At 38.4% G+C, this 25,460-nt stretch overlaps 1 protein-coding gene across 1 annotated transcript in view; it reads left to right on the forward strand.

The window, feature by feature from the left end:
* DST (dystonin) overlaps window positions 1-25,460 on the forward strand; it is a 312,608-nt gene that overhangs the window by 201,625 nt on the left and 85,523 nt on the right. The window contains 18 exon segments of the mRNA XM_063330292.1: window positions 965-1,111; window positions 1,279-1,494; window positions 1,681-1,827; window positions 2,843-3,076; window positions 4,489-4,641; window positions 6,730-6,963; window positions 7,243-7,524; window positions 9,605-10,150; window positions 12,605-12,781; window positions 15,423-15,546; window positions 17,515-17,723; window positions 17,989-18,306; window positions 18,474-18,640; window positions 19,228-19,384; window positions 19,626-19,752; window positions 22,105-22,164; window positions 23,173-23,408; window positions 25,075-25,204. Coding sequence (XP_063186362.1) covers window positions 965-1,111; window positions 1,279-1,494; window positions 1,681-1,827; window positions 2,843-3,076; window positions 4,489-4,641; window positions 6,730-6,963; window positions 7,243-7,524; window positions 9,605-10,150; window positions 12,605-12,781; window positions 15,423-15,546; window positions 17,515-17,723; window positions 17,989-18,306; window positions 18,474-18,640; window positions 19,228-19,384; window positions 19,626-19,752; window positions 22,105-22,164; window positions 23,173-23,408; window positions 25,075-25,204 — 3,664 coding nt within the window.

Genomic DNA, 25,460 nt, shown 5'->3' on the forward strand with positions numbered 1-25,460 from the left:
AGGTATAGGACAACTTATGGCAAGCGGTACTTAAGGTCGTACTTAAGGTCGTTACTTAACAACTCTAACTGTTACTTAACAATTCTAAGAGAAAAGAGAAACTGAGGGATAGAGAAAGGAAAAGACAGAGAAAAAAGACAGAGATAAAGAGATCACCGATCCTGGTTCCAGTGTCTTTTTCAGGGAATCTTCCCAGGCATAATCTTCTTCTTTCTTGGAAAAATCTTCCCAGGCATGGTCTTCTTTCTTGGGAAGAATCTTCCCAGGCACTATCTTCTTCTATTGTTTCTTCTTTGTTCCTCCTAGGGGCACTTATTTTCCCCTTATATGTTTGCTGAATTAGCACGGTCCCCCCCCTTGCTGAGGATAGCCTTGTCTCAGGTTTCTCCCTTCTCCCAGGTGACGTGTAGCATGATTTGGGTGGAGAGACGAGTGCCATAGTCATACACGTTTAGCATGATCTCTATAATCTCCATTAGCATATGCAGGGGTGTGCACTTTCATGTCCATTTTGCAGATAATGAAGCAAAGGTCACTCATCGGACACAATGGCCTTGAGAATTGAGAACTAGCAAGCTCACCACATGAGTGGCAGAACTACCCTGTCTTCACAAGACAGTTCTCCCACACTTTCAGACGCCAGAAGTGTTAGCCTTATCAGTTCTTTGAAGGCCAGGCCTGCATTATTTATTTCCTTGAAAGTGTTTGAGGCATTCCATTGAAGGCTTGGAGGGCCTTCTGCCCTCGTCAGGGAATTTACAGTCTGTCCCTTACAGTGTGTCCTGTGTTAAAGGAATTGCATGAATCCTTCCAAGAGCTGAAGAGAATAATTAAACTGGAAAAATGGTTGAAAAATTAAATGAAAAATTTAAAATAAATTATGATTAAGCAAGGACTTCCATTGCTTATTTTCAAGTCTGTCAGTTTGGAAAACTTTTTCTTATTGTTAAAACTCATTTTTCAGGTTGATGGAGTACAGCAATGTTTAAAGTTAACGGAGAAAATGCGAGGACATTTGGCAGTGCTTCAAGATATGAAGAGCCACCTAGATAACCAGCAGCCTATTAGTAACAACCTGGAAATACTAAAAGATGAACTGGAACAACTAGAGGTAAGTAAAGTGTTCCTTATGCGTGTACTTCAGTGTACTTCAGTTTGCTAGGAAAAGCCCGTAGATAAAAAAAAAAAGAGAGATTTCAAATATAATTAAAGTAATTCATATTTAAATGTCTTTCTTGCTTAGTAACTTAATGCATTTTATATATATTCTCTTTGTAGTCATTTGAATCAAGACTGTCTACCTTTGCAATTATCCTAAAAAAGGACATGAAGTTGACAGAAGAGTTTTTGAAGTTTTGTCATAGGGATGTTCCTGAAGAGAAACTTCAAGAGTTGAAGATAAGCTATGAACGTTTGCAGGAACCATTTTTGGTGGTCTGTGATACATCTTCAAAACGAGCAAAACAAATAGTCTGTGCTGTTGACTCAGAAATGGTATGTTTTTATCAGTGTACATTTTAGTCTTGGTTTTCTTCAAGATAATTCAGCTAAAAAGAGGGATTGGTTTTGCTTTATTTTGTTTTATCTTAATATAAAAATACATATATGATTCTATTTAATGTCCTAGAAGATGTGACTAGACTCCAGGAGCATAAATAAATACGTAATTTCCCTTTCTAGTCTAAACTTGGAGAGTTACACCAGCAACTTTTAAGCAAATTGCAGAGATTTTCAGACTGGATCACAGAAAACAGTAAAACCGTGAATGACTTCATAGTAAATACTAATGATGTAGAAGAGATGAAGAAAAGTTTACAGATACTTAAAGTAAGTATCCTTTATGGCAGGTGGTGGTGCTTCTGACAAATGTTACTACTTATTATGAGTTATTAGCTAGGTCTTATATACCTGCTCATTAACCACTATCGCTTAAACAGACAGCTAGAACTAATTAATTAAGAAGACAACTACTTGATAATCCAATAATAAAATCTTGTTGATTTGCTTTTTATCTTGAAAAAAATTTTGATAGAGTTTGGCTCATTAAGAAAGCTATTGGTTCTGCTTGCATTTGTTGCAATAAAGCTGACCCTTTTTGGAAACGTAATTTATAATACAGATATTTCAGGGATTAAAATTAGATCTTTATGCATAAGATCCATAATCTTTACTGAAGTTTAATTACCTTCCAAATCAATTATATTTGAGAACAGAAGATGGGGAGACATAACGTTACACACTCCATGAAATGAGTCGTGAAAAACACATCAGATCAAGTTGTTAGTAAAGTTCCTACAGCTCTGTATGTATGAATGATAAAAATGACATTATTTTACTGTGCTTTAATAGGGTGCCAGTATGCATGGTAATGTCATAGTGGCTGTACAGTGTATAACTATGGGCAGAACTTGCCACACTGCTGGAAACCATGCTTCTCGCTGTGGAGTTAAGGATAGGAATGCTTTCAAGTAAATGTTTTAACATTTCTGGGTCTTCAGACCTAGAGCCTGCAAATGTTAAACCTAAACTGCCATAAATCTTCCAAAATTGAAGGTCAGTCAGTTTTCAGACATCCATGAGAAAGCAAAGAAATAGAGATGTTCACGGTCATCTTATTTATTACTTGGATATGGATGTCCCAGTGTCAAACCATGCACAAATTCAAATGTTGTATCTGAATGTGTCAGAATGATTCTGACAGAGAATTTTGATTTACTGTGGCTAAACCGTCTCCTCAAAAGCACTTTGGAACAGGAGCTAAGAACAGAGAGTGGTGATACTTGTATTTTATTTGTACTGAATTTGTCTTCCTTGCTAGTCATTTCATTCTCTTCATTTACAGAACAGTGCTGCGGAGTTCGGCTGTAAAAAAATGCAACTGGAGTCCACTGCGTTCGATGTTCAGTTTTTCATTTCTGAACATGCCCAAGATCTCTCTCCTAATCAGAGCAAACAACTGCTGAGGCTCTTAAATGCCACCCAGAAATCTTTTCAGGAAGTACAGGAAGCAATGACATCTCAGGTGGAAAGTTTAGAGACTCAGTTACAGGCAGCACAAGAGCTGGGTGATCAGAAGGTTTGCCTTTCTCTGTAAATGTGTGCTGAGTGTTTTTGTCTATGGATGAGGAATTTTAATACCAGCATGCAGTATTAAATGTATGCCTATCTTCTCAGTTTTACTATAGCTACATTCACAGTTCTACAAAAATGGTATTGATCAAGTTTGGTGAATTGTCATTTTTGTCTTTCCTTGGTACAGTCACAGAAACAGGATATTAGATTATGGACAGACACAGTTTTCGGCATTGGGATCTGTACAGCCTGAGGTGACCAGCTCCGCTCTTTCTAGCAATGAGAGAAATTTAGTTGAGGTTTCTCACAGGTGTTGTTTGTTTAGCAGCTGTATCAGTAATTAAATAAAGCAGTGAACTCTTCTGGCTGCAGCTGTATAAGATCAATGAATTTACTGTCACAGCATTGCCCATCACTTCTGTCCTGCTGCAGACTTTCATTTCCTCTGATTTGCCAGGTTGTCTGCTTATGTGATCTTTTTTTCTAGGTCTTTAGAGTCAAAGAACCAGATTTGTTTAAATCCTTGCTAGGATGGCTTGTTTTGACCGAGACAAGTTAGAGGGACAAACATACGAGTAAATCAGCGAAGATATTTGCAGTTCTAGGCATGGGCACTGGGAAAGCTGTGAGTCAAGTTGGGGCAGTTGCCTCTTCAGCTGGCATGGCTGCAGTTGGCAAGCATAAACAGCCTTTGTAGAGTCCAAGGAGGCTGATAAGATGCTGCAGTGTAACTGCATCTTTTCTCTCATAGAAGCACTGTTAAGACTCAGAATCACGACTTCAATCCCCAGTTTATCCATCATGAAAGATGTTTTTAGCATTCTGAAGACTTGGTAGTATTTTGCCATTTTAAGAACATTCATTTCCACCATACTTTGTGAAAGAAACATAAAATTGAGTGAAGGAACGGCACAGATAACTTTTCTAGGACTTAGTAACAATAACAAGCTTGCATGTTTTTTTCTTTCCTACTGCTTAAAAAGTCAACATTTTCTATTCAGGTAACATGTTATGCATATCAACAAGAGCTAACTCGCAATCACAACTAACCTCTGTTTTTATATCCTTTTTTCAGAATTAGTAGTGTTTATCACAGGTTCCAAGCGGTTAAGAGACTGGATTTTCACTCCTGCTGTTTGGAGATTTCATCTTTCACCTAAGTGCATGGCCAGACTTCTATTGGGCAATTCCATCAAACATGGTCTCTTACTTACAACATATTTGAGGTTTATCCATAACTTCTGTATGTTCATCTTGCTCTTTGTACCACTGCTATCATGTTTACAGCATACTTTTAAAATGATTGCTTTGCGATATTGATGTTCAAAGGTATTTTGACACTATTTGAGTGTCTGTTAGTTCCTGAAGTGAGGACATTTGTATTTTATTGTTTGATTGTATTTGGCTCTAATACAGGATGTGGCTGAACGGCAGCAGGAATGCAAAGAGAAGCTGCAGGAAATCTGTGATTTGCTTACGCAGACTGAAAATCGACTCATCGGACAGCAAGAGTCTCTTGTTATTGTAGACAGCAAGGCTGAGCTAGAACAATACCAGACCAAACAGGAGGTATGCACAGTTCTAGTCAGATAAGTTAGAGAAGACTGAGTGCCGAGGGGAATGACTGGACTCTTTTGTTGAATAACAAGGCTGTCACGTGAGAGGAGAGTGAAATAGATTTGTTTGACCTGCCAAAAGTAAAAGCTTAATGGTGTGCATTTAAACTGAATACACTCCACTATGTGCCAGTGGGAGGAAAGAAATGTTGAAGCTAGGAGGCACTAGAATCGGGAGTATACACTGGACGTTTCAAGAAGCATTCTTGGAGCAGGCATGAAATTTGTTATATATGAGCTTAAGATTGTTCCTGTCGGATGCGATAAAATCACACTTGTTGATTATGCTAAAATCATTTAACCAGCTTTTTGACTGGTATCAGGGAGTGCTTATTTCTGTTCACAGTATTTTGAAGAATTTTGCTGCGAGGCTTTCTCTTGCCTGAGGCTTTCCGTTGCCTCACTCTTGTTTTGGTTTGAATTCTCTTTTTTCTAGTGTTCCTTGCAAGCTCCTTGGTGTCCTCATGTAACAGTCCTTTCAGTTGGCTTGTTTTCCTTTTGAGACCTTGCTTTTCAGCCGTATCCTGTCATCTCTAACCTTTTACTCTGTGCTGACTGATACTGACGGAGTTTATGATAGTTAAAGGACTTGGTACTCTTCTTCTTCCTCCTTCTCCTGGTAGTAGTTTACTATACTGTAGAGCTCCAAATCAGGCTTAGTAATCTATAAAGGCAGAAATGTCCTTATTGATTTTGCCTTGCTTTACTTATTTTCAAAGTAACTCATCTAGTTTGTCAAAGTTTTCCTTATAGTGAGTGGAAAGATAGAGATACCCCTGGGGTACCTCTTAATATTGTTTAGCAGTCTTAAGAATTTATGGCCTAAATGGAACCTAAATGTACCCATGGGAGTGAAGAACTGATACAGTATGTGCTTCGGCTTTTTTCTGTCAGCTGTTTGTGTCTGCTGAGCAGACTACTTGTTATTTGCTGACTGATTTCTTGTAGACACCGTTGTAGAAGCGTGTTTCAGGAGGGAAAAGAGGGCTTAAAAAGTCTCTTATAGGTCAAGTCAGAGCTTTCATCTCAGTGAGCTCTTGAAAGGGAGCACAGAGATCTTTGTCAGAGAAGGAGAATCTTGTCTTAATATAGCATTCCCAGGAAAATCTTTCTAACATACTTGCTGAAGTGTTAAAACAAGCTGCAGTTTTAGCTGCCAAACTATATTCTATAATTGCTGAAAAATATGTAGTCTAGAATGAGAATCAAATGTTTTGTCTTGCAGCTTCAAGAGTGTTACACTGCATATAAAAAAACCCAACAACTTCATTATTTCAGTAACTGAATGAATGTATTCCACAGCATAATTATTGTCATAATTAAAGCTCCCCTCAGATAACTGGGAGGCAGATTTTTTTGATCTGACTCTATCATAGGACTAGGCAAACTGCTTTGGATAAACTAAAACTAGACATCTGTCCTCTATGAAATTTAATGAACTTAAACAACCATTCTTTGGAGATGGAAATATTGGGATTGATTACAGTTAAAGAAAATATTCTTATGGCATTTCTGGCCTGAACAAAACCAAGAAATGTGGGAAATCTCCTGCCTGAGAAAGTCAACTACAAGTCTCTGACTTTTATTCAGTCCCCTTATTTTCCACAGCTTTCTGCTAGGGTAGTAACGGAATGGAATTTTTCAGGAATCTCACCATACAAACTACAGCATAGCAGATTTACTTTATCTCTTGATATTTAAAAAATAAGATATATTTTCTTCTGTTTACATGGAAATACAATGCTAGAGCTGCTAAACAAAGGAAAAAAGTGGCCTCAGTCTGAATAGGAGTGGAAGCCAACAGACTTGCAATTTTTAAAAAAGAGGACAGATTAAACTGCAGCAGTTGTAGCAACATTGTCAAATGTTGAATTGACTTTATTTTTTTTAATAGTCCTACCTGCAATTTAGTAATGTATCGTGTACTCTCCCAGTTTAAAAAGGACCAGTGTGGTACGTACCCCTAGAACAGCGAGAGTTCCAATAGTTAATTGGAAAGATCTGCTGAATAACTTCTATTTGCTTTCTTTTTTCTCAAAAGGAGATACAAAAAGACATGAGAATGAGTGCCCAGACACTGGCAGAAATTGTGAAAAATACTGAAACCTTCTTGAAAGAGAATGGAGAAAAGTTGTCACAAGAAGACAGGACTATTCTTGAGCAGAAACTCAATGAAGCTAAGACAAAGTGTTTGCTCCTTAGCCAGAAGGCAGAAGAGTCCAAAAAAGAACTGGATAAAGCTATGACAACAGCAATTAAGCAGGAGACAGAAAAGGTTTTTAGGCAACCATTTCATACCTTCATTCAAACTTTTTATGTGTCTTAACAGGATTAGTCTTGCAACTTATTATTGATATACTGCAGAGAAATTAAAATCATATTTCATTTGGGTGACTAATAAGCTGCTGGTTTATTTTCTTTATAAAATAAACAACAAAGTATATGTCAATCAAAAATGTTTAAGGTTAATGTATTTTAAACGGTATGTTTGCATATAGTATTTTGTACTGCCTGGAGAAGGTTTCTAAACTGAAACTGTGAAATTTCATTGTAGGTTGCGGCCATAGAACAGCTGGAAGAAAGTAAAAATACAATAGAAAACCTCTTGGATTGGTTGTCAAATGTGGATAAAGAAGCGGAGCACGGCCGGAAATTTAAGCAGGTGATAGAACAGAATGGAACACACTTTGAAGAGGGAGATGTGAAGTCTTTGGAAGGAGAGGAGGATGATGTCAATGGTAATCTGCTGGAAATTCAGCAAGGCGTTGAAACCGGGGTGGACGGACTGGTAAAAAGCACAGAAGATAATCTGAACCTGCAGTATCAGAAAGTCAAGGTACTGTTACTGGGTTTATTCAATGCAGTATCAGAAAGTCAAGGTACTGTTACTGGGTTTATTCAATGTTTAGGTGCTAAGCATCTCAGTCCGTATTCAAAACGAGTGAATTCAGTCTCATCCTTTCTGTCATAGACTTTGGAACAGGCACTAGGAAGTTAGTGATACACAGTAGTAGGAATTTCAGTAGTTAGAATGTATTGTGAATTTGTCACTTTTTCGCTGTTACTATGGTTGTTTCCTGCAAAATAAGAAAAAGGACGTACTCTACAAGGCAAACGTTAAGAATCCTGATGGTGAGTCTAATTCATAATTTTTATAGTGATAAATTAATGCAGGTAAATAAAATGCAAAAAGCAGCAACATAAATTCATACCCTCTATGTTACTTTTTCGAAAGTCTTTGTAGTAGCCCAATGGTTCAGCCCCCTGCAGTTCCCTGTGAACACTGATTACCAATAGCTGCAAATAACAGTTTGCTGAAATTACAGTCTTCCTTCCCTGTAACTTTAACACACGGGCAAAGCACTATTTGAAGGCTTCAGAAGGATGAGTTACATAAAAACACAGCATAGCATTTTAAAAATAGATTTTCCAGGTTAGATAATTGGAATAATTTAAAATAATAAGAGATCAGTTTTATGACTCTCGTTGACTTACAGTTGAGCAAACAACTTCAGGTGTCGTTTGGTGGACATGTAGATGAAAATGATTATGCTGATAGCTAATATTATTTTGCATTTCCTTTATTATTTTAAAAAAAAACCAACGTAAGAAACGTAACCAACGGACAAGAGGTAACAGGCACAAACTTGAGCATAGGAAGTTCCACCTAAACATGAGGAGCAACTTCTTTCCTTTGAGGGTGGCAGAGCACTGGCACAGGCTGCCCAGAGAGGTGGTGGAGTCTCCGTCTCTGGAGACATTCAAAACCCGCCTGGATGCGTTCCTGTGCAACCTGCTCTGGGTGACCCTGCTCTGGCAGGGGGGTTGGACTAGGTGATCTCCAGAGGTCCCTTCCAACCCCTACCGTTCTGTGATTCTGGTAAAATTAAATGAGTTGTTTTTTACCTCCCCATCTTTGACAGTTCTTTTCTGCACCTAATGTCTACAGGGTAATTGCCCACTGTACTCATGGAAGAAAAGCATACCAGTCTGTTTTATGTAGCTATTTTCCTGGAAATAGAAGAACTTCAAGAATGGATATTTTTTGAAAGAATGTATTTGAAATATGGTTTTTATTTGGCAGTTCTGGATCCTATGACTTACTGGTTTTTTATGAGATTGAAACAATTTACATTCGTAGATTGTGTCTCAGTTTCTAAAGTCAAATGGACCTGTTTTATGACCAAGTATATTTGATAAGAATCACTGCTCTTGAAACTGAAAAATGAAATTTAAAAAAATAGATAATAATGTTTGTTCATTCAATATAAGAAGAAAGTGTCTGTGTTCTTTGTAATGTTTGATGCTTTCACTCCTTTTGGTCTGTTTGTCTGAAATGGTAGCTACAGTACATGTAAAAGGAAATGGAACAGTTTTGATTTGGAAAGTTACCTACCTTTGAATGCTTTATTTGATAAATCCTATTTTGAGACAAGGAATTAGGAAAATTTTGATTACACTAAGTACACTACCCTAAGTGTTAAGTAATCAGATAATTTTTAGTAAAAAATGTAAAGAGATTGATAATGTCTAGCTTTACTATACAGAGTTGTCTTTTGGAAGTACAGGGGAGTGTTTGTGTGATATACATCTCCTAGTGTTTCAGCCTTCTAGTGATATTTGAAGACTTCCATTTGGTTGTGGCCTGTATATCTGGCTAAAATTACCATTGGATGTTTTGTAAAATTTTGAAAGTGCACAGAAATATGATGACCAGGAGTCATGCTTTCACCTAAATTATTCACAAAATGTTTTTTAATAAGTATTACAAAAATTAGAAAAGCTTTTTATCGTTTTGATGGACTTTGTTTTACTTGTTGTTTCTAAACAGAATTCGGCAGAGATTTCGAGACAGTAATGGTCTAATGGAACCACCCAAGAAGGTGCTGATGATAATTTTTTTTTTTTTCTGGCAGGCTCAACATGAGAAAATTATTTCACAGCAGAAGGCTGTCATAATAGCAACTCAGTCTGCTCAGGCACTGCTTGAGAAACAAGGCCACTACCTTTCCCCTGAAGAAAAAGACAAGATGCAAAGGAACATGAAGGAGCTGAAGGCTCAGTACGAGACTGCTTTAGCTGAATCAGAACGGAAAATGAAGTTGACTCATTCTCTAAGAGAAGAACTTGAAAAATTTGATGCAGACTATAGTGAATTTGAAACCTGGCTGCAGCAGGCAGAACAAGAACTTGACAATTTGGAAGCAGGGGCTTCTGACTTCAGTGGTATTATGGTCAAACTGAAAAGGCAGAAGAGTTTTTCAGAAGATGTTATATCTCACAAAGGTGATTTACGGTATATTACAATCTCTGGACAAAGAGTTTTAGATGCTGCAAGGTCATGTAGCAAAAGAGATGGTGTGAAGGTTGACAAAGATGGTATCGATACTTCGGCGACATATACTGAAGTGCAAAATAAACTGGATAGTGCTTCAGATCGTTTCAAATCTCTCTATACTAAGGTAAGTTTTATTTATACTGAATAGGAAAGACTACTGTAATTGATTTGGCAGTTTGTATGAAAAGGGGCTAGCTGATGAAACAAACACTGTGGGAACTTGTAAATTCTTTGTTTCTTAAAGTTAAATAACAGAACAGGATGCTTTTCTGGAAGATCTGCTTTAGTCAAGTGCCAGACTATTTAAGGTCTGAATGGATGAAATTTTCTACCTTGTGTTATAAGGGAGAAATCAGACCAGATTTCCACATTGTTCTTTCCAGTCTTAAACAGACTGTTTGAGTTTATGACAGCACATGATGCTTCAGTAACATTTTGGGGTGGAAAGAAATGGTACTACTACTAGATGGATGACATTTCTTTGTTCCTTGGGATATTTCCCACAACTGCTTATTTGCTTGGCTTCCTACTAATAAAATGAGTATAGAAAGAGAGAGAGACTATGCCAAGATTAACACTCAAAATTTCAATTTGATTTGTATCCGGAAATAGTTTCTCCCAATGTGACCTTTGTTGTCAGCACTAGGCCTGCAAGAACATACTGATTTGAGGATAACAATTCTTTTCCACTACTCTGCCAAATAAACATTTTATCCTTAACAATCTGAGATTAGTCTCTAACTAAGGGGAAACTAGCAGTGCAAAATCCTCCACGTACCTTGAAGAGGGAAGATAATCCAGCTCTCTGTGCCAGGTTCACATATGGAATCTGTCTGGTAGAATAAGACAGACATCGCCAACTGGTCTCACATGCCAACTGTCTAGTTGTCTTCAAAAAAATAACCAAGTGCTATTCAATATTGATAATATTCTGGAATTGTAAACTTTAGAGATGATTATTAATTGAACTGTCTCCTAAAAGGTCAGTATCCTTCGACTGTGACATTCCATAATTTTCTAAGATCATAGGTTCAGACTCTGTAGTGGAGACTCAGTGTCCGCTGGTACAGTGTTGGTCTACAGCAGTTGCCATCTTTGTCTAGGAATTTTCATCTCTTTAATGTTTTCTTGCTCAGAAATGTAAATTCTAAAAGACATGGATTTGATTGCTTGATTACAAAACCATTGTAAACCCTCTTCTCTGGAACGGTTGATGAAGAAGACTCTCCATTTACAGAAGCTCATTTTCATTTTCCTACTGAACTTATATCAACAGTGAAGCTAAAAGCTTGTATTAACGAGTGGTTTTACAGGATTAGTTTGAGTGTGAATGTAAAGATTTCATCGCAAAATTTTCAGAGCATTTATGTGCATTTTTTTATGCACATAAAAATCCTATGCCAGCAGCTTGATTTGTGATCTCAGATTTGTCAACTTGACAAATTCTAGCCTTTCCATATATACATTTAGCACAGGCACAATAGACATGCTTTAAATATTTGACCATAAATATGCAGAGCAAACCCAACACAAAGTAGACTTTTCTTATTAAATTGAGTCTTGAAGGACAGACTTCTAAAAATTGGGATCTTCCACAGTTTGTGAGATCTTCCAAGCTGTAAATGGTTTTGTAGTAACCTTTTTGCCTTTTGTAAAACTTCCTGCTTTTAATAAATATTTATATTGCTTTTATTGTTTCTTTATATATATATTCACACACAAATGTATGAGTTTATAGGCTTATATGTTGAAGGAATCTTAAAGACAGTTCTTAGTTAACTGGTTATGTAAATGAGTGCATTCTGTGTTTGCCCACCAGATGGAGACCAAGTACCAAATGTAAATACAGTGCAAATGTATTACAATGTAAATACAAATGTAAATTAAAGACAGTGTATAGAAGGTTCAGAAGATAAATATTTAAAGTAACTGTTTATAAATATTATGATGATATAATAAGATTTTTCTTATGAAACTATCTCCAGAAAGTCTGAAAGAGTTCCACTGAGCTTTTTATGTGACAATTTCACTGTATACATTTTAGGGTGTGTTAACATATAGGACTAATAAGATCTTGGTCAGATGACATTCTTAAGTGACCGAAACAAAGCATATGTGCAATACTGAGCCATATCACTTTGGATAAGGTATTTATGCAAGCAGTACTCTGCTGTCTGTATTTTAATGAACATACATGTATCTTCTAATTTTTTTGAAAATTTCTAGCTTCCACTAGCTACATTTTTGGTGCCAGAGTGCTGATAAAGAATCGTTATGCTGATGGATCAAAAATTATTCCTGAAGCTTTTCCTATTCTAGTATAATGGGTCAGATTCCAGTTTCTCAACTGCATCAGTGAATTGCTCCTAAATCCCACTTGAGGAGCACAAACTGGGAAGACCTGCGTAGCCTGGCCAGCTGTTGGGCCTCAGTTCCGAAATCAGTTAGGCAGTGGAACGATGACAGGAAAAAAATCATGCAGTATTTCAGGAAGGAAAGTATAACCTTGAGATTGGTATGAAATGCAGCACCCAGTCTAATGCCTCGGTATTTGCTTGTTTGCTTTCTACTCTTTTAGTGTAGCATCCTTGGAAATAACCTTAAAGACCTGGTGGATAAATACCAGCATTATGAAGATGCCTCATCTGGACTTCTGTCAGGTCTCCAGGCCTCTGAAATAGCTGTGAACAAACAACTATCAGAGCCAATTGCAGCAGATCCCAAAAATCTCCAAAGACAACTAGAAGAAACAAAGGTGAAAAGCTTTAAAAAGCAGAAGTACTTTTGTCCTAAAAGTAACTGCTTTCTGTGTGGAAAACAGGATAATCTAATATAATCCAGGTGGCTGCAGGCCAAATTCTTGCCTTGCATGTGAGCATTCAACTTTTATAGTTCTGAGATTCAGCTGTCCAGAGTGTTACCTGAAAAACACTAAGGTGAAAAAAAACGGGGAACCAAGATGCCATTAGCAGTGGTGAAAGCAGGATGTGTTTCATATCATTTAGCAAATGATAGGGTGAAATCTGGGAAGCTTTTGAACTTAGAAAGAATATAGTGACTCCAGTTTGCTATCAGAGCAGGGCTTGGGACTGAGTTCCTGATAAAGAAGACGTTGCTGTGTGTTACTGCATTAGGAAGGGGCTCATACTGGATAAGCAGTGTGATGCGACCAGTCCGTTTGCCTGCTTCTGTTGTGTCCAGTACTATATGCCCTGCAGAGAGTGAATATAACATAATCTGCATTGCACAGAAAAAATGGTATTTTGGTGGTTTTTTGTTTTGTTTTGTTTTTTTTTCCACACTGAGGGAGTAACCCACAACTTTATGTAAATCCTAGTAGAGGCATGACAGGTTAGTGATGGAGCTTGTGAAGGTAAAACTCCGGTTAATTGCATAAAATGTAGGTTTACAGAAGGCTTTAGGAACCTAGGTAAAAGGTGAGTTATATAAAGTTTCATACAGTCTGTAGTCTTTGAGCTGACTTACATTTTCATAAACACGTTCAATTATCTATACTGTAATTAAAATGCAAGATTACTTACTTTTCAATGAGCAAGGCTTTCCTGGCTCCTCTGTCTGTGCTGTGTGGAGTATCCATGCAGGTCTGATATGTTTGCTATTGACAAATGGTAGACAATGGCTCTTGGAAAGTGCATGCTCTAACCATTTCCCTTACATCGGCGTAAGCAGTAGTACCTTTACTGCATGGTATCTTTCAAGTCTGCCACTGGAATTGCCCAACACCTCAGTGCATGATGCATCAGAGGAGACAAATCACAGTGATGTTGTAAGACAACAAAGTTAAAAGTGTAAATTTTGAACTCCTAACAGTGGAACAATTTAGGTACATTCGTGCTTCCAAGTACTAGAAAAATAGGAATAACACCAATTACAATTTGAAGCTTAATTTAAACTTTTTATTCCTTATGCCAAAACGAATTATATCCTGTATAATGCCAATTTTCATGCAGGTAATACAAAAGGAGGCAGTGCTGGGGTTCTTTTATGAAACGCCTACATGGATTACTTGCCACACAAAAGAGCACTCAATGAATATGAGCTGGGAAGAAGGGAGAGGGTACAAAGTGTCAAAAGATTCAAAGGAAGAGAAAAAACAGGAGGCTGAAGAAAGCAAGCCAATTAATGAAAGCAAAACAAAGAGTATTTCTGAAGAAGTCAGGTGTTGCAAGTTAAAGCTGTCCCTTGTAGCCAACACATGCAGCTGATAATCCAGCTAGACACAGACTTTGGCAGCATGGTGGGGTCTAATCTTTTTATGGGGATTAATTGTTCTTCAGAATATTCTTCAATGCCTCTGGCATCAGCTTGTTTGCTTTCTGTCAGTGTATAAGGGTTTTTATATGTCTTTGTTGTTTTCCGTGGGTTTTTTCCACAAGTACAGTATATTTCTCTAGTGTAAGGAAAATTCCTCTTCAGGTCTATCTGAGTTTTATTGTGCCAAGTGGGTCAGCAAGACATCCTGTGTTCTGGCATACTGTTGTGCTCGGGACACTGGTGCTGAATGCCGACATGACTTCTTTGTCCTGGCAGGGCAGACAGGATTACCATTTCAGTCATATGTTCATTGAGTTTGTGTGATCAAAAAACAAATTAGAATTCCCTTCATTTTGGACTTGTGTAAAGTTCAAGTGAATCAAGACAAAGATACACTATATACATTATATACACTAGCACAGAGGCCTGAAATAATTTAAAGACTACTCACTCTAAAGTACTTTTATACGCTAGAGACAGAAAGCCACTTTCAGAAGTTGGTCCAGCCTTCCTGTCTTTCTCTATTGACTCTGGAGCGAGTCATGGCTGGGCTAGTCTCTAAACCTCTGTTCCTTGGTTAAATGGACAAACCTAGGCAAAACTCAGTGGCACTGGCTCCAGGAGGTTCCTAAACTGTGAAGGCGATCATCTTGTTCCAAGCTATTCCTGTTTATGCTACGATATCAGCCGGATCCTTTGTCAATACAACTGATGGTGAATATGTAACTACTGGTGATGGCTGAATGTTTTTCCCCCTGAATTGTTCTCTGATGCCGAGTTGAAAAATATGTTTATTTTTCTTTTGGATAGTATATGAGTCTGTACAAGTGTTTTTTTAAAAACAGATAATTAAAAAACACATTTTGAAGTTACATGCAAGAAAACAGTTGAGTCAGAAAAGTGTTGTAAAACACAAGATAAAAAAGATGGTGAATAAACTAAAACATGGGCCAGAAGGTCAACAGTGGCCATAGCCACTGGTGAAGACTTTTCTTAAGGAGCAGTCACAAATTTAGTTTATTGCCAGCGCTAAGTTTAGGTTGTATGGCCTATCTCAAGCCTTGCATGTGTAACTGTTAGCTGTATTGACAAGCATAACTGATAACTGTGGAATTTTACAGGTTCTTCAGGGACAAGTCTCTAACCACCAAATTGCTGTAGAAAAACTGAAAAAAGCTGCTGAAGTGTTATTGGATACAAGGGGAGAGTTGACACCAGACAAAGATGAGATTCAGAAAACACTGGGTAAAATGTTTACTTTTCTTAATAACTATTTTATCACTTGTGTCTGCATGCAGGTAGTGGAAGAGATAAAATACAGAGTTTCCACATTCTTGTGTCACTGTTGAAGTCCATGTTTTGTTGAATCATAAGCTATGACAACACAGTAACTTCATTGTTGGTGTGTCTCCTACATTGATCCATATGCTTTTCACTTAGAAGCTGACAGTTTATTTTTGACTTTTTTTTCTTTTCTTTTTTTTTTTTTTCCCAGGAATGGGGATTATGTTTAATTCCCATGTTACAGATGGGCATGCCAAACAGTTAGTGATTTGCTGAGGATCATAAATTCTCCAGTAGGGAGGAGCACGTTTAGGTCAAGGAACATGGTTCCAACTGTCTGTTTCCAAGCAATTATTTGAAGTTTGCTTAGCCAAGGAATTATTTCCTTCTGACTTCAAGAAACTGTCTGCGATGGGTTGACCTTTACATCCGGAAAGTGTTAAAGGTCTAGCTGCCAGATGCCCACGTAGCTGCTCTCTCTCTCTCCTCTCGCCCAACAGGATGAGGGTAGAAAATAAGATGGAAAAGCCCATGGGCCGAGATAAAGACTGGGAGATACACTTACCAGTTCCTGTCATGGGCAAAACAGGCTTGACTTGGGGAAAAATTAAATTTCACTTATTGCCAAATAAAATAAGTTTTGATAGAGAAAAACAAAGACAAATTAAAGCAGCATCTTCCTCCCACCTTGCTCTTTTTTCCAGGCTCACCATCACTCCTTCCTTCCCAACTACTCGCACCTCCTCCCTGCCAAACAGCGCAGGGTGGATGGGTAATGGGTGGTTGTGGTCAGTCCATAACAGCTTGTCTCTGCAGTTGCTTCCTCCTCACACTTTTCCCTGCTCCAGTGTGGGTCCTTTCCATGGGCTGAAATCTTTCAGAATAATCTTGCTCCAGTGTGGGCTCTCTACAGGCGTTTCCTTCAGGAAATGTCCACCTCCTCCAGTGTGGGGTCCTCCATGTGCTGCAGTGTGGTTATCTGCTCCAGCATGGCCCTCCACAGGCTTCAGGGGGAGCTATGCTTCAATCGCTGTAGCACCTCTTCCTCCTCTTTCTTGTCTGACCGTGATGTTTGCAGGGCTGTTTTTCACACTTTCTTTTCCCTCACTTCTAGCCCCAGGCAGCACTTTTCCCCTTTCTTAAATACATTTTCCCAGAGGCACTGCCAGCTTGGCTGAGTGGCTCAGCTGTGCCTGTGGTGGATCAGTTGGAGCTGGCTGGAACTGTCTTTGTCTTCCATGGGGCAACCCCTGGCCTCTTCTCACAGAGGCCAGAAACCTTGCCACTACCAAAACCTTACCACCTGTACTTAATACTCTTTTCCTATCAGTTGTGAGAAGTAGCACAGCATGACATTCACCACTGTGTGAAGTTTGCAGAGTCTCTGTGTGTATCACACAACTGACTCTTACTGGAATCCCTTAAGTAACTTGCAGAGCAACAAAATAGAACAACTGTGGAGTTGCCACTTTGGAGTTGGTGATGAAACTCCATGGGAGGTACATGAAACTTGTAACTTCCAGAGTCTTGTCCGGAAAGTGTTAAAGGTCTAATGAAGAACCATCTGGAAGAACCTTTCAGCTCTAACAATAACATAAGAGACATAATTATAGAAGAGCTGTCCTAATGCTCTGCTATTTTATTTCTTGGGAACAGTCAACAGCTGTCATAAGCTAGAGCTGCATGGGAACCAGCTTCTAAAAGCTGGGGAGCACAGCTGTAAGTCACTCCCTTGTCCTGTGGTCTTCTTGGCTATATTTGAAGATTTTTATCTTTGCTTGTGTGTTTTTACTGAATAAAGCTGATGGTCTTGCTTTGTTCTGATGTAGGCAATTTTTGACTCGCACTTACCTGGTGAGAACTGGTAAAATGAGTTAAAAGCTTAGTTTGGCTGAAGGAAAAAATTGAAACGTATTTTATCTTTATCAGATGATATTGTGGAGAGGTATGACAATTTATCCAAGTCTGTGAATGAAAGGAATGAGAAGCTCCAAATAACTCTGACACGATCCCTAAGCGTGCAGGATGGTTTGGATGAAATGCTGGATTGGATGGAAGGAGTTGAAAAGAGCCTTGAAGAACAAGATCAAGTGCCTTTGAATTCTGCTGCTATTCAGGATATTATTAGTAAAAGCATTGTAAGTAGCATTCTCCGAAAGAAGAAATATTTGTTTGATAATCCAGATTTCAAGAAAGAATTAAAATCTTAGTTTGACACCTTTAATGGATTGAAAATACTTTAAAGAGGACTGTTGCACGAAGTGAAATTGCTCATAAGGATTTTTGTAGCTGAAGAAGATATACCTATACTGATGGCCTAACTGTACTGATTTGTTGTTTGGACCAGTTTCACTTCTTAAAATTTAGTTATAAGCAATACAAATTAGTTCTTGCTTGTTTCAGGTGCTTGAACAAGACATTGCAGGTCGCCAAAGCAGTATAAACACTATGAATGAAAAAGTGAAGAAGTTCACGGAAACAGCAGATCCATCCACTGCATCCACACTGCAAGCTAAAATGAGCCAACTTGCAGCACGGTTTTCTGAAGCAAGTAACAAGCATAAAGAGAAGCTTATTAAAATGGAGGAGTTGAAGACTAAAGTGGAGTTATTTGAAGGTCTGTCAGAAAAACTTCAGTCATTTCTAGATGAGAAAAACCAGGCACTCAGTGAGACGGAGGCACCAAGAAAGGATGTTAGTGAAGTGTCCCAATACGTGCAGGTACTGTATATTTGTATAAATTGTGCATTTCTAGTCTAACTCATCTAAGAGATGGAACAGTAAGGCATGCTTGTTTCCCAACTTTGGTTGGTTAACTAAAATCAAGAATTTAATTTTGAACAAGTGATTGTAAAATTTAATATGAAGAATGTAATGCTGTTTTGCAGGAAGCTAGTGTAGAATTGGCACAACATAAGAAGGATCTGGAAGTTTTGCAGCAGCTTCTTGAAGAACTTTCATTCCATGCTCTTCCTGGAGATAAAGCATTGGTATTAGAAAAAGTAAATGCTTTGTCAAAGAAATTCAGAGAGGTAGAGGAGACTGTAAAGGAAAAGTAAGTTGAACAATAAAAGTGCTTCCCCCTTGGCTAATAACAGTGTAAATGTTATGGTGATTATTATCTTCTTGCATGCAATCTCAAGGGATTGCAGTTAACCACTGCAGAGAGTGGTTTTTTTATTAAAAAAAAAAAAAAAAAGAGATTCTATTTGGAAATGCCTCTGCAGTTAGTCTGATGCCTCTGTAGTTGAGTTTCTCTGGTTCAAGAGCTATAATGTTGCCTGTAAAGACAAGTAACTCTTCAAATTTTGTGACATTCACAGGAGTCTTGTTAGTTCTAAGAAAACCATACTTCTCCCCTTCTCTGATAGAATATAAATTGCTGCTTTTGCAAATTGCTTTAGAGAACTGTGTGGAATCAGGCTGCAAAGGAAAACTGGAGAAATTATTACAGCTTCCATATAAATTACCTGTAAAGCAAGAGTAAATTTTCCACATTCTGCTCATATCCATAAAATTAGTTTTTGTGACTCTTTGAATTTAGGAATAGCAATACCAAATTGATACTATCTGTTGGTTTAATTATCAGAAGGAATACTGACATTCAGTACTCAGTTTCTTTTGTTGTCTTTACTTGTCTAGAGAAGAGGATGTATCATCTTGTCAGAAACAAATGGATGCTTTTGAGCTCCTTGTAGAATCGTTAAAGAAATGGATAAAAGAGACAACAGAACGAATTCCAGCAGCGCAACCCTCTCTGAATACAGAGGAGTTAAAGAAACCTTTGGAGGATACATTGGTAAGACATTGTAGATGAGAAGTGAAACACTGCCAAAGGAAATAGGGTATCTATTAGTAACATAAAAGTACAGACTTAAGGGGTAAGCAGTCACAGTTTGCATTTTCACTCCTATTTTCTGAGCATGTTTGGATATACTGCAGGGGATTCCCAAGTAGCAAGGCTATTCCTTTCTCTACACTAAATCTTTTCAGTCTGATATCAGTTTTGTAATGAATAAATTACTGTTTTTCTTAACCAGAATTTAAAAGATGAGTGGACATTAAAAGCACCTGAACTGCAGAAAATGAATAGCAGAGGAACATTGCTGTGTAATCTAATTACCGCTGTGACTTCTCCTGCGAAAGTGAGAGCAGTTGCAAAATCAGGTATGCATTTGTATAATCAGGTGAGCCTGACATTTCAGGAGTTTTTAAAACTTTTAAGACTAAAATATTTCACCCTTGGATTAGCTTTCTGAATATTATGTCTTGTGAGAAGTTGGTTAGCCATGTCTGTTCCTGTGACTGTCATTTAAACTAACTGCTGTAGTAATTCAGTACACATCCTGATTGCTTTACACTGCCAAAATATCATAAAAGCACTTTCATGTAAATGATTAACAGGTCCTAAAGCTGTTACTTCAGTATGTAATTCCCTGATAATGAACAAAATGGACAGCATCACAGTTGCCTTCACCTCATCCCGGAAAAGTTCTGACAATGACAAACTGACTTATTCTGATCCATGTTCAGTGCTTCACATATCCACCAAGTCTGGAAGCAGGACAAATACAAACCCTTCTTTTGCAAACTGTGTTGTACCTGCACACCTTTGCTGTCACAGAGAGACCTCTTTCGCAGCCACAAGGCTATTTTGTGTGATCCCAAACAAACACATAAAGATTTGCAGAGTCATAGAGTTTTTGTTAGATAAGGGCATGGTTTATCTAAAAATTGAGCCTAGGTGAACATTATCATCCCAACATGATAGCATAATTAATCCTAGTCAGTATTTTAGTTGAAACAACAGCATGGAAGGGAAGCAGCCCCATATCCCAGCATGACTTTCTTGGGCCAAAATGTGTTTCCAGTCTGGAGCTTCAGCTAAACCCTTTCTACCAATAATATGATTTTAAAGACAGCAAATCTATTTCCCTGATTTTCTGCACTCTAGTGTTTAAATTTTAATTTGTTTTACAGAAACCAAGCCATAGTTCAAGGCATGTGGTACCAAGGGTGTTTTAATGGCCATAAGCATGGCCATAAGCCATAAGCATCAGTCAGTTCTTGAATTTATTTCCAGAACTAGTCAGTTCAAGTGTGTTGGCCTTCACTAATCATCTGCAAAGGACTGGGAGGGTGGGGACTGCCAGAGGATACAGTCTGCCAGAGTAGAGCACTTTCCTTTTCACATCTCTTTGTAGTAGCTGCCTCTGATTTCATTCTTGTTTGAGTTTTAAATAAAAATCTTTCAAAGAACATTTTGGAACCTTACATGGGATATTTGGGATCCTTTCTGTTGCCCCTTTCTCTACTCCCATGTGTCCAAATAGAAAAATAATTAAATAACTAGCATAGAAGAGCAGCTGTAATTCTCCAGACTAGAGTATTCTCCCTCCTAGACAAGAGCTGTACTGTGTATCACTTAATCACAGTTATAAATACCAGAGTCCGGCTAATAGACCATGAAGATTTATAAGGCTCTGGCTGGGGCCTGTGACTTCTCTTATCTGGTCTATTTTCTGTTGCCATTCTCCAGCTGCCACTAATGTGGTCCTCACTGTCCAGCTGGTACTGTGGGGTGGATGCATAGCCTTTTCCAAGGCAACCGTTAATCTTTCTCTGTTAATTGCTCATCTGGGAATACATATGTGCAGGAGAGCGGGAAGTGATTCTCCTTGGAGTTCTCTGTGGCTTGACCGTGTGCCCCAGCTCTGTGGTCTGACAGCCTTTTACAAAGCCCATGTAGCCCTGCTTCCAGGGCCTTTGAAATGATTTTTAATTAGTAGGGCTGCCTGGGTGAGTGGCTGCCTCCGAGTGGCAGTAAGGACTCCACGTTGCAATCCCTGTCATAGGGCATGTGCTCAATGCGACAAGATAGGGAGGGATTCATCCAGTCGGTATCAAAAGCTTGTTGTGCAGAGGTAAGGTGCTGCTTATAATCATAGAATCATACAGTCATTTACGTTGGAAAAAAAACCATAAGATCGTCGAGGCCAACCGGTAAGAGAGTCTCGGCGTTTGCCAGCCAGCCCTCTTCCCGGCCATACCCAGGCATGGCTGGGTTAAAACCATGTCCTCAGTAGGCAGCAGGGAACAGGTTCCTTTTCGGGGAGGAAGGAAGTGATGTTAACCATATGGATGTGAGTAGGCCTCACAGCTGGGCATAGACCTTTGTCCACTATAGGCGTTTATTCAGCGTAGCGTTGAGAGCAGTAGGGCTGCTTATACGTCATGCCTATGTGCATACTTATACGTGCATCCATGCGCACACCCACTCGCTATGTGTATGCTCTGCATATATGGTACCGCTTATGGTACTAGCAGACTGGAGCAGCTTAAAACATAAACCAACCGAAAATATATAAACCAGTTGAAATAAAATATTTGCTAGTACAAAGTTAGCGTTCAGATGCTTCTTTAATATTATAATGAGAGCTATGTATTGTGTTGTTTTGAAGAGGAAATGCGGTGCTGGGTTTTTGATAAGCATGGAGCTTGGTCTCTCTTGATTCACAGGTGGCACAATGTTAAATGGTGAAGGAGCTCCAGGGACTCAGGATTTCCTGAAAAACAAAGGTCAGTAAAAATTTTAGGAAGTGATAAAAAAATGCACTTGCCAATTACTGTTAAATAAGTAAGTATTTTTAAGATTTTGTATATAAATCTGCTTGTAGCAATCACTACTAGACTGAAATGTCACATCACCATCACGTAAGGAAACTATATGGACTAGGACGTGATACTAAAAGTAATTGTAAAAATACCTACCTTCAGTATTTTCTTTGAAGACAGATCAAATTTGGCTGTGTTTTCTGAATCAGTATGTGCTTCCATAAATGTATACAGGGATAGCTATTTTAATATAATGCATGGCTTTTGAGAAAATTTTAACACCTGCGTGTGCAGTTTAAAACTTTTTAACACTCACCAGCATTTACAAAACACACATACACAAACATACGTATACAAAGACACCCGTTTTACATACATTTATATCACTGTATGTCACCAACCCCTTTACAGAAACAAAGGAGCTTACCTAGGCACTTTATATGTGCTTCTGGATAGCCATTTACCATGTCCCAAGTCTGCAGTGTCTGTTCTCCTAAACTACCGTCTACCTAGCACACAGTCTGCCTGCCATGGTCTCTCAGTGATAAAACACATTTATAATTGTACATGAATGTAAGCAAAATATTATTGCAGTATTGTTAGGCTGTCATATAAGTAACTGAACTGTAGTCTAGTATGTTGAACTTTTTATCATGGAATTGTTGCTTAAAATATGAAAATAACAATGGGTAGAAAGATTGTAAGGTATTTGTGTACCTGTATATTTTAAAGCAATGATTTCTGTGAAATAAGAGGCTCTTGCAAATAGGAACTTAGATTAGGCTGTTCAGATGTAGTCTTACCACATTTAGAGGGAACTAGAAATAACTCTGAACGTGTTCAGCAACTTCTTATTTGGGGGACTATTAGCTATTGTAACTCAGAGTACTGTTTTGAAGTTCTTGAAGTCTCAGTATTGTTTGAAGCGCTTGTAACCTCTGACATGGGCTTTGTGCATCTCTCCTTTTACAGAACTGACAACTGTTCAACAAGCTATGTCTGATGTGAATCACAGTTACGAAGATTTGGGAGTTTTATTGAAGGAAAAGATTTCAGAACTAGAAAGCATGCTTTCAAAAATGCAGAATATTCAGGAAGAATCGACCTCAATGATGCAGTGGTTGCAAAAAATGGACAAAACTGCATCAGATTGGGAAGCTGCTCCAACCGATAGTGAAGCGGTTAAAGCCCAAGTTGAGCAACATAAGGTACTTTGTGCCTGAAAAAAAATACTCTTTTCTTCCAGTTATTGGGCAAATTCTATTTGAACAACTGGTATCTCAGCCTAGTGTAATGTTGCAGAGAGTATTTAAGTGATCCCAGTAAGTGCGTCAGGCTTAGAGCAAATCTGGTAAGCTGTGTCAGTGGAGTAAAAGGAGCAGTGTGTCAGAGAGAAGGAGTTGCGCAGGTCAGAAAATAATAATTTTGGTGGCCAGTTTAAATAGGTGAGGCTCTATTGATTATGCAATAAACTACTTTGATCTCCCTAGTGGTTTAGAGATATATACTGGATTGCTTATAAGATATGAAGGGCTGTATCTATCCAAAAGCTGTTTCTGCAGCTGCTGTTTCACTGACACTCCACAGACCTCCCGGTCTCTGCAGCTGCAGCGGCTTACGCTTATTCCAAGGCAGTGTTTCTCTTCAGAGCCATGTCATGCTTGTTAAGTTATATAGCTGCACAACAGTCTCCTCCCCGCTTTTAAATTGGTATGAGAAAAACACTGAATCAGCAGTAAGCTTCTGTCCTGTTTCAGCATCGGAGACGTATGCTTCTCTAGCAATCAAAGACAATATTTACACATTTACACATGTAAAGGTTCATTTATGAAGGGAAATGTATGGGTAGGGAAAACTCTTTCCTTGCCTGTGATTGTGGGTAACAAGGACAGAATTTGATTCAGCTGAGGTACTTTTACATTTGGCGGGTCACCCTTAAAAGCCTGAACAGCTACTAACTTCCCTGAGACTTGGATAACATTCAATCCTAAAACTCAGGCTACGTGTGGAAGAAAACTAGCTCCTTACTTTTTAACAGAGAATGTGCAAAGGTAACATGACTATCTTATGCCCAGTGTAGTAAGAGAACAGTGTTAACAGCTAAGAGTAAAACTGAGCAAGTGCTCAGGCAAGAGTCATCTTTCTGATGCAGTTGGACCTTTTACTAAAAGTTCTAAATCAAGCACAGGTTTGTTCCATGTTTATTTTAGTGGGTTTTGGATAATCAAAATGCAGTTCCACGGGGCAAGCTTTGTTACTTAAGAATATTCATAGAAGAGCCCTTTGCCAGGCATAAGAACTGTTCACTTCTATCTGTAAGAACAGCATGAATTAGGAATTGCTGGGGCATCTCAGTCTCCTGCTAGGTCTACACTTTATGCTATGGTGCTCTTTAAACTGTAGTTCTAGATGGTGTACAAGAAGCAGTCTATCCGTGATAGCAGGGCTTCCACTGAGGTAGACGAGGCTACAGCACACTCCTCTCTGTTGGTGCTTGCTGGGGTGTTTCTGCTGTGAACTCTGCTGTGCCTTAGTCAGTTTGCCTTCTGTACAAGAACAGGTTCCAAGTGGATGTGAATATGATGGGACCTAGTGGATCTCATTTATCTGAATTCTTCTAGTTCTGTCACTTGTTCAAATTAAACAATTGTTATTAATATATTTTCAATCTGGCGGGTTATGTCTTCTGAAAAAATTGACCAGCAACATATGCCGTTATAAAGCGTTTTGAAATTCATAGCAGAAAAGTAGTATACAAGTGCTATATATTTATTGTTTATCGTCATGCTTGGCATCTCAGTATTGGACTTCAAACTCAGATTTTACTGTTCTTCTTAGTTTCTCATTTACTTATTTTATCACTTGAATTTGCAGCTTTTTGAAACTGAATTAAAGCAAAGTGCGAATAAAGTGCAGGAACTAAAGGACAAAGTGACAGAGCTGTTGGAGAAGAACCCCGACTCTCCTGAGGCACCCAAGTGGAGACAAACGTTGGATAAAATAGGTACTTCAGTAAAGCTGTATTGTAGCTCAGACTGATTTGGAAATTGTTTTATTACGAGCTTTTTTAATGTATTAGAAGTCACTAGTATTCATCATATCTTGCTCCCTCATGCCCCTTAGATTCTGTGGAAAAAACTCCCTTTACAAGAGCGTAGATCTGGAGTAATTCCACTGATGTCCATGGGCTTTGAATTTGTATGAGTGCAACTGAGAGAGGCCTCAGTTTGACTCCCTGTTTGAGAGGGCTTCATCTTTTT

This window comes from Chroicocephalus ridibundus, chromosome 3 (genome assembly GCF_963924245.1).
Source record: "Chroicocephalus ridibundus chromosome 3, bChrRid1.1, whole genome shotgun sequence".
Lineage (NCBI taxonomy): Eukaryota > Metazoa > Chordata > Aves > Charadriiformes > Laridae > Chroicocephalus > Chroicocephalus ridibundus.